Below are 15,896 nucleotides of genomic sequence, written 5' to 3'. Positions count from 1 at the left end.
TACCATGTGCATATAGCCATAAAGTCCAAATTTGGCTTCAGTTAGCCAGAAATAAACAGTGGCAGCAAAGCTTTGTAGGCACTTTTCGTAAATGGAAAATAAACACCTGCCTCTCTGGGATTTAGATAAAGACTTGAGAGGAATTCATCATAGACAGGCTTTTTATGCCATTCTTTGTTATCCCCTCCATTGCCAAAGGATGCCCCTATTTTATGGCGATGAGCAGGTCTTATCATAAATTAGGTGCATTCTCCAGCAGTCCATGGGCCAGATTTATCATTACTCTGACAGCTCACTCCACTTTCACATATGGCTAAAGTCAGTTTTAGCCAAGTCAGATTTATGATTGTCCCTTTAAGACTGTAATAAATGTGGTTTGACGGTAGCAGTTTATCTGTCAGTAAGCAGCTTTACAAAAGTCGCACGTCCTTACGAAAAAGTCGCATGTTCTATTAAAAAGTCTCATAAGATAAGCATGGTCCTCACTGGAGTGAAATTGTGCATTTTTTTGCGACTTTTTTGCGACTTTTTAAATAGTCCCAATAGTAAATCTGTCTAGAGATTCATTTACATAAGAAAACACACCCACTTTCAGAAAACTGGCGAGCATAGTGCAGAGCATAAAAAAGTCGCAAATTTGTGCGCAGTTTTAGCGTTTGCGCCATTTTTTTACTTTTTCACTCCATTATTCTGACTTGAGCTAATGATAAATCTGGCCCCATGTGTCTAGACTGAAATCTATGGCAGCTCCAAGATGTCATAGATTTCGGTCTTCTTTTATGTCAGAAATCTAGCCCAGATCTTACCATACCCTCTTCTTGGAAAGTGGTGAGGGCAGCGTATAAATGCCACTTGCACCTAGATTTAGAAGCAATTTTAAAAGTTATTTATTAAACACTTGGTTTGCAACTGTTTCACACCAGAAAATAGGTTTCTAATATCTGTTCAACAGTACAAAGTCCCTCTATGTATTCTACTTCCTCTCCTGGCTCTTTAACTTCTTCCTTTATTTGGACTTTTAGGATGGGAAACACCCTTGCTTGACTTTCTCTGTCAAGGTATTCCCTGCCTCTAGAGAGGGAAGGGGGATGAGTGACTCAATTAGAGCATCACACTTTGCATGTATAAGTGAAATGTTCATCTTTATCAAAGCCTATCAAGAGATAGACCTGCCATACTGTTATCCCAATTCTACTAATCCACTATTATATTAACCAAAAACATATTTTCTTTACACTGCTCATTTGAGTCATTGAAGAAGCAGCGATCTGCAGCGATCTGCTCCACAGTATGAGGAGGAATGATCGCTAATGCCATTGCTCGTCCCCATACAGAATCATGCAAATGATGATTTAGGTGTCCACATGAACAATTCTATTACTCAATGAATGAGTATTTCGCTCATTCATTGTGCAATCAGGAGCACCTTTACACTGGCAGATTATTGCTAACGAGCGTTTGTTATAATGCTTGTTAGTGATAATATGCCCTAACGTCAGTCTAAAGGGGCTGTAAGAATGGGATCCCTATACCAGAGTGTTTTATCTCTCTATGCTGACTGCTACAGAAGGACAATAATTCGTATTTAATTTTCAACGGTATAGTACTGCTTACAGGAAAAAGAAAAGGAGCCAAAAAGTAAAAAAAAAAAAGTTTTCTGTGAATATAAACTTTTATAAAAATTTGCTCTGATGGCAGTGTTTCTTTAAAGGGGTTTTCTGGGGCTATAATATTGGTAGACTAGAGTATCAGAGTGTCAGATCAATGGGAATCCAACTCCCATCATCCAAGCCAATTACTGGACTGAAAGGGATGTAGCAGCAGTTGCTGTGCCTGGTTTTACTGGCCAGTTCCATTGCTTAAGGGCTCATGCACACGACCGTATGTATTTTGCAGTCCACAAAAAAAATACAGGTGACATCCGTGTGCATTCCATATTTTGCGGAACGGAACATCTCGCCCCTAATAGAACAGTACTAACCTTGTCCATAATGTGAGCAATAATAGTTTTTTTTGCGGAACGGAAATACGGACATACGGAAACGGAATGCACACGGAGTACCCTCCATTTTTTTTGCGGACCCATTAAAATGAATGGTTCCGCATATGGTCCGCAAAAAAAAAAAACTGAACGGACGCGGGAAGAAAATACGTTCATGTGCTTGAGCCCTTAATAGGATGGAGTAGCGACTACCAAAAGCATGAAGCTGTGCCTGATAAACAATGGAGGGCACATGGTGACCCTTTAATTTACTGGTCACCGGGGTGCTGGGAGTCAAATCTGGTCTTAGAAAACTCCTGAATTCAACTATTTGAATGTTAAAGAGCATAATAATTTAGTTCAAGAGAAAACCTGCTCATCCTTCCTATAAAAAGAAAGATGAATTCCAACTATGTTTAAATTCATTATTTGCTTAACTAGATGTCCTTATGATTAGTGTTGGGCTCAAATATTCGAATAGCGAATATTAGTCGCGAATATCGGCACTTCGAGAATTCACAAATATTTAGAATATAGTGATATATATTCATAATTTCGAATATTCTATTTTTTTTTTTAACAGTAACCTCCCTTCTTGCTTGTGGGCCAATGAGAAGGCTGCAATGTCTTTGTCTGAGCTTAGCAACATCCCTAGCAGCCAATAGGAAAGTTGCCTACCCCTTACTATATAAGAACCTCCCCAGCAGCCCTTGTATGCAGTATTTTGCAGATCTGAGAGAGACAGCAGTGTTATTGCTGTGCTCTCTGCTTTCCTGTGTATATATCTATATATATAATACAGATAGTTAGTGGGAGATAATCGTTGTAGGTTAGATAGTGATATAGTGTAACTGATAGGTTCTAGTGCAGGGTGTTAGGTAGGTTCTGCTGTCGCTACATACATGCTACATACATAGTGCTGTATGTATGTATGATACATACATACATACATAGTGCTGTGATGTCACAAGTTCACAACAATACTTAGTGCACCAATCACTAATAAGTAGTCAGACCTGTTAAAATGTGAAGTTGCACGTATTGCGCCAAAATATTTGCATCATTGGTGCCAATTTTGCAATCGCGAATATTTTGGAGCACTTTATCTACATATAAAGCTATTGTAATGTTCTGCCGTGCCAACCATTTTCTCCAGTCTCAGGAAACTTCTAGCAGCTTGAAAAATGTAGCTATAGTGACCCACGCCTGTATTTCGATCGCATTATACGAATATTACATTGCTAATTTCTCGCGATCAAGAAAATAATAGCAAATTCGCTAATTCTCGAATATATGATTATATGAAATTCACACAATATTGGGAATTCAAATATTGCCCCTGCCGCTCATCACTACTTATGATTGTATATAGATGCATATACTTAACTATTGATAACATTAGACTATGTTCACATTAGCAGTAACTATGATTTATTGCTGGATCTGTCACACAATGGATACCAGCAGCACTAAATACATGCTCTGACAAAATGCTGGCAGGCCAGCACCTCCAAGGCGTAGAGCGCCAGTTCGTTCCATGTGTCCAGTTGGACACCCAATAGTTGTAAGGCACAGAGGGAACACTGATGACACTGACATGGTCTGCTATGTACTCCTTCACGATCTTCCAAAATGTTTCCCTCCTTGTGACACTAGGCCGCACATTAGGTTGAGGGTGCTGGCGGGGTGTAAAAAAAAAACTGTCCCAGGCCTTGGAGAGTGTTGCCCTGCCTCTGTTAGAATTGCTGTGTGTTGCCCTCCTCTCCTCCCCTCGTCGGTTGGCCAAGGAACTACGTACTCTGCAGCCAGCGTTGTCAGCTGGAAATTTTTGGAGCAATTTTTCCACAAGGACCTTCTGGTATTGCACCATTTTGCTCGTCCTCTCCAGCACAGGAATAAGAGATGAGAAGTTCTCTTTGTAGCAGGGGTTGAGAAGGGTGAACAACTAGTGATCGGTGTTAGCCAAAATGCATACAACGCGAGGGTCACGGGAAAGGCAGCCTAACATAAAGTCAGCCATGTGTGCCAGTTAGTGATAAGAGGCAGGGGCAATATTCGAATTTGCTATATCTCGCAAATATTTTGTAGAATATTCGTCATATATTCGCGAATTCGAGAATTCGAGATTATATTCTTGATTGCGAAAATCGGCAATGTAATATTAGTGTAATGCGCGCGAAATACAGGCGTGGGTCACTTATACTACATTTTACAAGCTGGTATAAGTTTCCTGAGACTGGAGAAAATGGTTGGCACGGCAGAACATTAGAATAGCTTTATATGGAGATAGATTGCTCTAATATTTTCGTGCTTGAGAATTTTCGGCAATATCTGCTAGACTATAGATCAATCTAACCTACACAGACTATCTCCCCCTAACTGTCTGAATTATATATATAAGTTAACTGTCTAATGTATTAACACAAAGCACAGAGCACAGTGATGACACTGCTGTCTCTTTCATAACTGCAATAAACTAATAGCTGCTGGGGAGGTTCTTATATAGTAAGGGGTAGGCAACTTTTCTATTGGTTGCTAGGGATGTTGCTAAGCTGTGACAAAGCCTTCTCATTGGCCCACAAGCTAGAAGAAGGGAGAGATGATCACCTGATGTGTACAGTGTTAAAAAAAACTAAAACAAAATGAATATTCGTCATTAAGAATAAATAGCACTATATTCTAAATATTTGTGAATTCTCGAAGTGCCGATATTCGCGATAAAAATGGACTTTTTTAAAATATTTGCGCTCAACACTAGTGCCAGAGTCCCAACAGACAAGACTTCGCTGTTCTCATCAGGAGGATGACTTTCAATCTCCTCATCTTCTTTCCCCTCTTCTACCCCTCCATGCTGAACAGATGGAATAAAACTTTCATGGGTACTACCTTCTGTAGCGGAGGAAACCATCTCCTGCCTCTCCTCCTCATCCAATTTGCGCTGAGAAGACGAACTGAGGGTGGTCTGGCTATCACCCTGTGTACTGTCTTCCCCCATTTGCACCTCTTCTACATGCAAAGCGTCCGCCTTAATTGTGAGCAGCGAGCGTTTGACTAGACACAGAAGTAGGATGGTTACACTGATAATAGCATTATCGCTGCTCACCATCTGTGTTGATTCCTCAAAGTTGCGCAAAACCTCACAGAGGTCAGACATTAATGCCCACTCGATGCTTGTGAAGAGAGGAAGCTGACTGGAAAGGCGACAACCATGTTGCAGCTGGTATTCCACTACTGCCCTCTGCTGCTCACAAAGCCTGGCCAACATGTGGAACGTGGAGTTCCAGCACGTGCTCACATCACACAACAGCTGGTGAACTGGCAATAGCAAGCGCTGCTGCAGCTTTGCCAGACCGACGGAAGCTGTTGATGACTTGCGGAAATGGGCACCTACACCAGTAGCTCCGGGAAATTGGGCTAGGTTTTGAGAAAGCGCTGAAACACTAGGTTGAACACGTGGTCTAGACATGGTATGTGTGTGAGCTTGCTGAGCTCTAAAGCCACCACCAAGCTGCGGCCATTATCAGACTCAACCATGCCTGGTTGTAGGTTGAGTGGCGAGAGCCACAGCTCAGTCTGGTCCCTTATCCCCTGCCACAGCTCTGCGGCGGTGTGCTGTTTTTCACCTAAGCAGATCAGTTTAAGTACGGCCTGTTACGGCTTCCCTACTGCAGTGCTACAGTGCTTCCAGCTACTGACTGATGTCTGATTGGCGCTGCAAGATGATAATTCAGAGGTAGAAGTGGAGGAGGAGGCAGATGAGGAGAAGGGGGGGGGGGGGTTGCAGCCACTAACGTAGGTGGTGGCGAAAACCCTGATGGAAGTAGGGCCCGCAATCCTTGGTGTCGGTAGCACCTGTGCCATCCCAGGGTACAACTCACTCCCAGCCTCCACAACGTTCACCCAGTGTGCCGTCAGGGAAATTTAGCATCCCTGGCCAAAAGCACTTATCAGTCGTTAAGTGGACCTTACCAATAACTGCGTTGGTCAGGGCACGGGTGATGTTACGGGACACATGCTGGTGTAAGGCTGGGACTGAGTAATGCGAAACAGCCACCGCCATCAGGCTGCAGAAATCCTCAGTGTCCACAAGCCTAAATGGCAACATTTTCAGGGCCAGCAATTTGCTATGGCCTGTGGGTGGGTGGCTGGGTATTTGTGCTTTCGTTCAAAGGCCTGGGGTATAGATATCTGTATGCTGTGCTGGGACACAGAAGTGGATGTGCTAGCTGATGGTGCTTGCTAAGGTCCGGGTGCATGGCGGGAGGCATCTGGGCCTGCGTCTTGGACAGGGGATTGGCCAGCATATAACACAGGGGAAGAGGAGGCAGTGGTGTGATCTGCAGACACTGATTGTTGTGGATACAGGCGTTTGGCCCACCTATTAGGGTGCTTTGATGCCATGTGGCGGATCATGCTGGTGGTGGTGAGGTTGCTAGTGTTCATGCCCCTGCTCATTTTGGTATGGCACAGGTTGCAAATGACAATTCTTTTATCGTCCGCACTTTCCTCCAAAAAGCGACAGACTGCGGAACACCTACCCCATGGCAAGTGAGATTGCCGCAATGAGGTGCTCCGGGGAACAGTTGCGTGCCTGTTCGGTGTGGCCCGCCTTCTCCCTTTTGCCACCCCACTGCCTCTTCCAGCCTGTTGCGGTGCTGCGGATCCCTCCCCCTCTGTACTGCTGTCCTCGCTCGGCTTGCCACCTTCCCAGGTTGGGTCAGTGACTTCATCGTCCACCACCTCCTCTTCTACTTCCTCACTGTGGTTATCCTCCTGACTTGTTGACCTAACAACAACCTCAGTCATTGACAACTGTGTCTCATCCTTATCATCAATCTCTTGAGACTCTAATTGCGGTTGTATTATTGGCAAATTTGTCTCAATATCATCATCCACCTCGTGAAACACTAATTGCCGTTCCCCACCGTCATCTTCTTGTGACTGTGGATGCTCAAGAGTTTGGGAATCAGGGCACAATATCTCCTCATGTCCCTCTTCAAGCGGGCTTGTCGAGAAGCCCAAATTAAGCAATGGCGATGAAAAGAGCTCCTCGGAATATCCGAGTGTGGTATCACTTGTTTACCAAGACTCTCCATGGTGGGAGGAAGGAGTATCAGGGTGAAGATTCTGTTAACCAGACTCTTGGCTACTGAGACTGGACTTTGTGGAAGACAGGGTGGTGCTTAACTGACTGGAAGCATTATATTCTGCAATCCAACTGACCACCTGGTCACACTGGTCTGACTTCGAGAGTGGTGTCCTGCGCCACCCTGCAAACTGGGACATGAAGCTAGGTATCGTGGATGAGTGTGTTTCTTGTGCTCTGGCAGCAGGCACAGTTTCACTGCGCCCTGGGCCACGTCCTCTGCGTGCACCATCAGCAGCACGGCCACTTCCCCTTCCCTTAATGATCGCCTTGCGCATATTAAATGGTATATACTGTATGCTTGCAAGTGTGTCATGCGTACAATAGTGCAGGTTTTGTAAGTGTATGTGCAGATAAAAGTACACTGAATGTCACAGATATTTTTTGGATGCGCACATGTTAAACAGGAGGTATAGTGCAAGTAATGTCGCTGTCACCAGCGGCTAATAAAAAATTACACTGAAATAATGTCACTGATATTTAGGATGGGCAAACATTATACAGGAGATGTAGCACAGGTAATGTCGTTGCCACCAGCAGCAATTTTTTTTTTTAGATAAGCAAATAAAATTGTCTCTGGTACGTTGCCTTTTTCTGCGTCGCAGGTCCCAATCGTGAAGTGGGTACAATTCACATAAATCTCAATCCTTTTTTCAGTTGGACCGCGCTGCTCCAGAAGGCAGGAAAAACACCACTTTAGACTCCTTCCAATAATCTGTGGATATAGGGAAGAAATAGGGCCACAGAAAGCAGCAGAGTCTCCACTCATTCGCCTTTGTCAGAGACCAAAGGATAGCCACAATAGTGAAATACCATCACATATACGGAATAACAGTATTTATTATACTCACAAAAGCGAATAGAATACAAGCAGTATAAAATTGCATACACCCGACCCGGGTTTTGCTTCGAAAAGCTTCGTCAGGGGGCTTTTCGAAGCGAAACCCGGGTCGGGTGTATGCAATTTTATACTGCTTGTATTCTATTCGCTTTTTTGTTAGTATAATAAATACTGTTATTCCGTATATGTGATGGTATTTCACTATTGTGGCTATCCTTTGGTCTCTGACAGAGGCGAATGAGTGGAGACCCTGCTGCTTTCTGTGGCCCTATTGCTTCCCTATATCCACGGATTATTGGAAGGAGTCTAAAGTGGTGTTTTTCCTGCCTTCTGGAGCAGTGCAGTCCAACTGGAAAAAAGCAAAAAAAATGTACCTAATGTCACTGATCTTTTGGATACGCAAACGTTATACAGGAGATGTAGCGCCGGTAATGTAACTGTCCGCAGCGGACACAGTCTACGGAAAAAGTTAATTGGTTGTCACAGATATTTTTATGCTGCACACACGTTACACAGGAGATGTAGCACAGATAATGTCGCTGTCACCAGCAGCGAAAGAAATTACACTGAATGTCACAGATATTTCGGATGCGCTAACGTTATACTGGAGATGTAGCGCCGGTAATGTCGCTGCCAGCAGCAGCAAAAAAAATTTACTGAATGTCACCGATATTTCGGATACGCAAATGTTATACAGGAGATGTAGCGCAGGTAATGTAACTGTCCGCAGCGGACCCCGTCTACGGAAAAAGTACACTGGATGTCACAGATATTTTTAGGCTGCGCACACGTTACACAGGAGATGTAGTGCAGATAATGTCCCTGTCTGCAGCGGCCAAACAATTGCAAGCTATTTAGTGCAGTATGCACTAGAAATATATATTGCTGCCAGATACAACTATAGTCCTTAAAAGGACTTTTGGGTCTCTCTAACAATTCCACGCAATTTAGCGCAGGTTGCGCTAATAATTATATTGCTACCAGATACAACAATAGTCCTTAAAAGGACTTTTGGGTCTCTCTAACAATTCCATGCAATATAGCGCAGGTTGCGCTAATAATTATTTTGCTGCCATATACAACAATGGTCCTTAAAAGGACTATTGGGTCTCTAACAAGTTTTTTAAATAAAATATTACTATTTCACTCCCTACGCTATCTGTCCCTTCTTCAGCTCAGCTCTCCCTGACTAAGACTGAGCCGAACACATGTCATCAGGTGCTATATAGCACCCGTTGACGCGTTTCGGCCAGCCAATCACTGTATTGCCAGTAGCCAACATGGCTACGGCATTACAGTGAATGGCATACTTACCCGCACGTTTATTGGCTGCATAGCAGAGCATGCTAGCCCAACACTAGATACGACCAGTGTCTATTGGTTTCGAAAAGGCCTGCCAACGGAGGCTTCAAACTGAGTCTCTGACTGTAGTATAGACTATGCTTTAAAGAGGACATGTTACCAAAAAAATGCAATGAAACCTGCAAGCAGCATGTTATAGAGCAGGAGGAGCCAAGCAGATTGCTATATTCTGTAGTTTTGTGGAGAAAGGTCCAGTAAAACGTGAAATGTTTACATTTACATCTGCAGCCCTGTGAAGTGCTATCAGTACAGGGAGGAGGTGTTATCAGTGACTGTATTCATACTTATACACACAATGCTATCAATCACTGATAACCTCTCCTTCTTGTACAGATAGGTATTCACAGGAATTGAAAAATAGCAAAGATATAAATGTATAAATTGCAGGTTTTATTGAATCTTTTCCTGCAAAACTACACTGCGTGCAGAATTATTAGGCAAATGAGTATTTTGACCACATCATCCTCTTTATGCATGTTGTCTTACTCCAAGCTGTATAGGCTCGAAAGCCTACTACCAATTAAGCATATTAGGTGATGTGCATCTCTGTAATGAGAAGGGGTGTGGTCTAATGACATCAACACCCTATATTAGGTGTGCATAATTATTAGGCAACTTCCTTTCCTTTGGCAAAATGGGTTAAAAGAAGGACTTGACAGGCTCAGAAAAGTCAAAAATAGTGAGATATCTTGCAGAGGGATGCAGCACTCTTAAAATTGCAAAGCTTCTGAAGCGTGATCATCGAACAATCAAGCGTTTCATTCAAAATAGTTAACAGGGTCGCAAGAAGCGTGTGGAAAAACCAAGGCGCAAAATAACTGCCCATGAACTGAGAAAAGTCAAGCGTGCAGCTGCCAAGATGCCACTTACCACCAGTTTGGCCATATTTCAGAGCTGCAACATCACTGGAGTGCCCAAAAGCACAAGGTGTGCAATACTCAGAGACATGGCCAAGGTAAGAAAGGCTGAAAGACGACCACCACTGAACAAGACACACAAGCTGAAACGTCAAGACTGGGCCAAGAAATATCTCAAGACTGATTTTTCTAAGGTTTTATGGACTGATGAAATGAGAGTGAGTCTTGATGGGCCAGATGGATGGGCCCGTGGCTGGATTGGTAAAGGGCAGAGAGCTCCAGTCCGACTCAGACGCCAGCAAGGTGGAGGTGGAGTACTGGTTTGGGCTGGTATCATCAAAGATGAGCTTGTGGGGCCTTTTCGGGTTGAGGATGGAGTCAAGCTCAACTCCCAGTCCTACTGCCAGTTTTTGGAAGACACCTTCTTCAAGCAGTGGTACAGGAAGAAGTCTGCATCCTTCAAGAAAAACATGATTTTCATGCAGGACAATGCTCCATCACACGCGTCCAAGTACTCCACAGCGTGGCTGGCAAGAAAGGGTATAAAAGAAGAAAATCTAATGACATGGCCTCCTTGTTCACTTGATCTGAACACCATTGAGAACCTGTGGTCCATCATCAAATGTGAGATTTACAAGGAGGGAAAACAGTACACCTCTCTGAACAGTGTCTGGGAGGCTGTGGTTGCTGCTGCACGCAATGTTTATGGTGAACAGATGAAAACACTGACAGAATCCATGGATGGCAGGCTTTTGAGTGTCCTTGCAAAGAAAGGTGGCTATATTGGTCACTGATTTGTTTTTGTTTTGTTTTTGAATGTCAGAAATGTATATTTGTGAATGTTGAGATGTTATATTGGTTTCACTGGTAAAAATAAATAATTGAAATGGGTATATATTTGTTTTTTGTTAAGTTGCCTAATAATTATGCACAGTAATAGTCACCTGCACACACAGATATCCCCCTAAAATAGCTAAAACTAAAAACAAACTAAAAACTACTCCCAAAAATATTCAGCTTTGATATTAATGAGTTTTTTGGGTTCATTGAGAACATGGTTGTTGTTCAATAATAAAATTAATCCTCAAAAATACAACTTGCCTAATAATTCTGCACTCCCTGTATATATCAATCTGTTCAGCTTCTCCTGCTTTATAACATTGTGCTATCAGATTGCATTGCATTTTTTGGTGACAGGTCTTCTATAAATACTATGCAAAGAGGTATCTCCCAGGGAAAGAGAACCATGTAGAAGTGGCCTCCTATGAGTCAAAGTTGGACATTGACTCACAGGGACAACATTGACCCTACCCATGTTTTGGAGCTGTAGGCATGGTGTGTGCTAATGTATGATGCCTCTCTGAGGCACCATATTTTCTCCTAGAAGCATTATCTCTGCAATACATAAGATACATTCAGAGAAACTCTGTGGACTGATAAAACATTTTGGACTCTATGGGGGAGATTTATCAAACTGGTGTAAAGTACAACTGGCTTACTTGCCCATAGCAACCAATCAGATTCCACCTTTCATTTTCCAAAGGAGTTGTTAAAAATGAAAGGCGACTCTGATTGGTTGCTATGGGCAACTAAACCAGTTCTACTTTACATCAGTTTGATTAATGACCACCTATATTCAGTGTGACTGAGCTCCTGAACATGATTTTGAGTCAAGACTATGTAATATTTCTACAACAAAGTTAGAAGCACACAAGTCTCAAGAAGGTCAATCAATGCTTTAGCATGAAGATTTTAATTTAGTAGAGCTAGAATCCCCAGTCCATATTATTTTTAAAGCAGCCCTAGACAATTATTCTTCCTCCATCAAAACCTATACTTCCCCACATTTACATTCCCCCTTTGTTTTTTTTTTTTCTTATGGTTATTTCTATGTATACTTTTTATGGCATTGTTCTCTAAGATGTTAAACATACTACTATTAGAAGCTCATGTTGGCACTGCGTGATGTAGTATTGATTGTTTTTGACGCTTCCTCTGACCATATATTATTCTCTGTAGGTGTTCATGAAGTCTGGTGTTCTATCCAGGCTAGAGAAACAGCGGGAGAAGATGATTTCCCAAAACATGATCCTTTTTCAAGCAGCATGCAGAGGATTCCTTTGTCGACAAAAGTTCAAGAAAACAAAGGTAAGGATTGATCTAATATATCCTTTTATCATGTGTTTTAAGTCACCTGCTGCCACCATTCTTTTACTATTATATAAAATATCACAATGCATTTTTTGTACACTGATTTAGGTTCCTCGTGTTCATTTCTCATTAGACTTCTATACTCTAGTTTTTATATTTTATTTAATATACTTTTTTTTTAAATACATTTTATTAAGTGAATTGGGAGCATACACAAAATACAAATACAGATAAATTACAAAATCCCCTCCCTAAGCACCCCACCTAGATAAGCCATCAGGAGTGGAGAGAGAGAAAAGAAAAAAAACACCAAAAGAAAACAAAAAAACAAAAAACACACCTTCATATAATCTATGATACATGCGGACTTACTATAATTTCAAGTTCCAATAATTAAATTTAATTCAATATTTAGGATGTAGATAAATTTTGCAAATTGCAGACTCTAATCTTGTTGATAGGTCAAAAAAATCTAAACTCCAGTAACATAACATTTGAGACAGACCTCTCCCAAGCCTGAACTATAGGAAAACTTGATGATACGTTACCAACGTTTAGCAATAGCATTGCATGCCAAAAATAAATATTTATATTTCATAATTTATACTTTAACATAGAAACATAGAAACATAGAAACATAGAATGTGTCGGCAGATAAGAACCATTTGGCCCATCTAGTCTGCCCAATATACTGAATACTATGAATAGCCCCTGGCCCTATCTTATATGAAGGAATGCCTTATGCCTATCCCATGCATGCTTAAACTCCTTCACTGTATTTGCAGCTACCACTTCTACAGGAAGGCTATTCCATGCATCCACTACTCTCTCAGTAAAGTAATACTTCCTTATATTACTTTTAAACCTTTGCCCCTCTAATTTAAAACTGTGTCCTCTTGTGGTAGTTTTTCTTCTTTTAAATATGCTCTCCTCCTTTACCGAGTTGATTCCCTTTATGTATTTAAAAGTTTCTATCATATCCCCTCTGTCTCTTCTTTCTTCCAAGCTATACATATTAAGGTCCTTTAACCTTTCCTGGTAAGTTTTATCCTGCAATCCATGTACTAGTTTAGTAGCTCTTCTCTGAACTCTCTCTAGAGTATCTATATCCTTCTGGAGATATGGCCTCCAGTACTGCGCACAATACTCCAAGTGAGGTCTCACCAGTGTTCTGTACAGCGGCATAAGCACTTCACTCTTTCTACACTTCACTCTTTAAAAGCTATGTTGGTACTTTAAAAGCTATGTTGCATGGCAAGACCACTTACTGTTATCTCACATATATATTCTTATTATTATAGTCAAATTTACCACCCTAACTCCTCCCACAGTTTTTACACTACATAGACAGTAATATACCGAAACGTGCGAATTGTTCCCGATTGGTGCTATTACTTTGTGGAACGTTTCGACTAATAGTTCATGAAATATCGGCGTTTTTGTAGTGAAATTGGTCCCATAGGAATGAATGGCGGAATGTTCAAAACTAGAGTGGGAGCTGACAAAAGCTAGAGTGGGAGCTGAAAAATCAGGACATGATTTCTAAACTGCCACTACTCCTTCATTTTCAAGCCCACCTACACAAATCTTATATCAAAACTTTCAGCTATCCCTGCTAAGCCATAGTCCTGATAGTTTTCACAATATGACCATTTGTTTGCAACTCACGCCGCCCATTGACATTCATTGAAACTCCACTCTAGCCACCTCAAATTTGAAGGGCAATATCTAAACTGCGACTGTGCCTTCATTTTTAATATTTCAGAGACATACTATGCATCAATATGTAGGTCTGGGTCTTGTGATTCTCACAATATAAAGTTCTTCACTGTAGGATTTATGATTTTTCAACTACGACCGTTTGAATATGATAACTGCCAGTGAAGTGAGCAAGTTGGAGCAGTTTGTTTTTAACCGCTCTTTTCTGCCCTTGCTGTAGAGTCAGTTGCCATAGGAACCCAGGTGTGTGAGCAGCCAGCAGAGTGACAAAAGCTAGAGTGTGAGCTGAAAAATCAGGACATGATTTCTAAACTGCCACCACTCCCTCATTCCACCTACACAAATCGGCTGCTAATGTTTTTATAAATGTATGTTTTAATGTAACTGTGAAGCACTTTGGGCAACAACATTGCAATTACATGTGCTATATAAATAAATTAAAGTTGAAATGCATTTCTCACTCTATCAAGCTTGCCATGTGCACTTTTTAAATTTGATCAATAAATTGGTTAGTGTAATGTTTATGTGAGATTGTGAAACAGCTATTTTACATTTACTCTCTTTACTCACTCCAAACACTCCACACAGTTACTCTGCCCACTCCGTAAAGTTATTCTTCCCAGTCCAACCTTTCCACAGTTACTCAAGCCACTCTACTCAGTTACTCCGCCCACTCCAGTTGTAGACTACTGGTGGAGGCAAGAACACCTCACACAATTTCCCCAGAAATTGTAGCTTTTCTAGTTTAAAAAGTTGTTCTAAGTTTCAGTTTGTATTCTGTATTCTTTTATTCATTTTCAGACAGATATTCAGTTTAGAATCTGCTCCTAGTTTAAGACTTTTCTTGTGTGGATATGTCCTTCCTAGTTATACATACTGGATCTGTGTGCCCAGGATGCTGCTGTCTTCCCACTGCAGACTGCCTTGTGTGTGTTCTTCTCCCTATCTAAAGCATGTGTGAGCTGCCCTTCATGCATCCACTTCATCCTCTCCAGGGACACCTGCTGTACACTATACTTCTGATATGCCTAGCACTGAGTGAAGGGAGGGGGAGAGCAGAGAGAGCCGTGAGAAAATGGTGGGGTGCTCTGATAGATTTATGTCAGATTTAGCAGCACCACAAGCTAGGTGGAAGACATGAATTCCACAGAGGCAATACGATAGGATGAAGACTATTTAGAAAGCTACTTAATTTTGCATTTAGGGATGCAATGTTGAGTGCAAACTTGCCTATAGCCGTTTGATATGCCATAGTGACATATCAAAGGTTTTGACTGGTGTAGGTCTGAGTGCTGGGACCCCTGCCAATTGCTAAAAAAAGGGATTAGGAGTGTTCACACAGAGCACTGTCTCTTCTTGCTAGTTCAGTAGAAAGTGTTCAAGCTCGCCTTCAGTATATCTTAAGCATCTATCATTTTAGCTGTCCTTTTTTTCTCCAGAAATAGCTCAACTCTTTAAAAATCTGTCTTAGTGCAAAACAAAGTTTCAGTTGTAACCATTAAAAATAAAAGATTCTGTGTCTGGATATTTTGGCCCCTTGTGTTCTCTTAGTTGCCTCTAAAAGCATCCATCTATCTAATGTGTCCACATGTGGATGTGGGCTCAGTCCCACTGTCTGGATTCTCTTGCACACAGGCATAGTAGTGGTTCTTACCATTGTGCAAGTGATTTAATAAGAATTGGGGCACTACAAACTTGTTATCACCAGCACTGGACACATTAAGTGGACCTTTTGAGAAGGAAATCAAAAGAGCACCAGGGGGTACCAAAACAAGTGGGCAACAGCTATATCAAGTTCTATCAAGATCGAAATCTGTTTAAGTAATTGATCTGTGTTGC

The 15,896-nt window shown here is 41.7% G+C and overlaps 1 protein-coding gene across 2 annotated transcripts in view; it reads left to right on the top strand.

The window, feature by feature from the left end:
* MYO18B (myosin XVIIIB) overlaps positions 1-15,896 on the top strand; it is an 884,719-nt gene that overhangs the window by 398,293 nt on the left and 470,530 nt on the right. For both annotated transcript variants that reach the window (XM_040416566.1, XM_040416565.1), the window contains one exon: positions 12,207-12,335. In XM_040416566.1, the coding sequence (XP_040272500.1) occupies positions 12,207-12,335 (129 nt within the window). The remainder of the gene's footprint in view (positions 1-12,206; positions 12,336-15,896) is intronic.

This window comes from Bufo bufo, chromosome 2, assembly GCF_905171765.1.
Source record: "Bufo bufo chromosome 2, aBufBuf1.1, whole genome shotgun sequence".
In the NCBI taxonomy this organism is placed as follows: domain Eukaryota; kingdom Metazoa; phylum Chordata; class Amphibia; order Anura; family Bufonidae; genus Bufo; species Bufo bufo.
The sequence above is the reverse complement of the archived record's forward strand: the minus strand, read 5'-3'. Positions and strand labels throughout refer to the sequence as shown.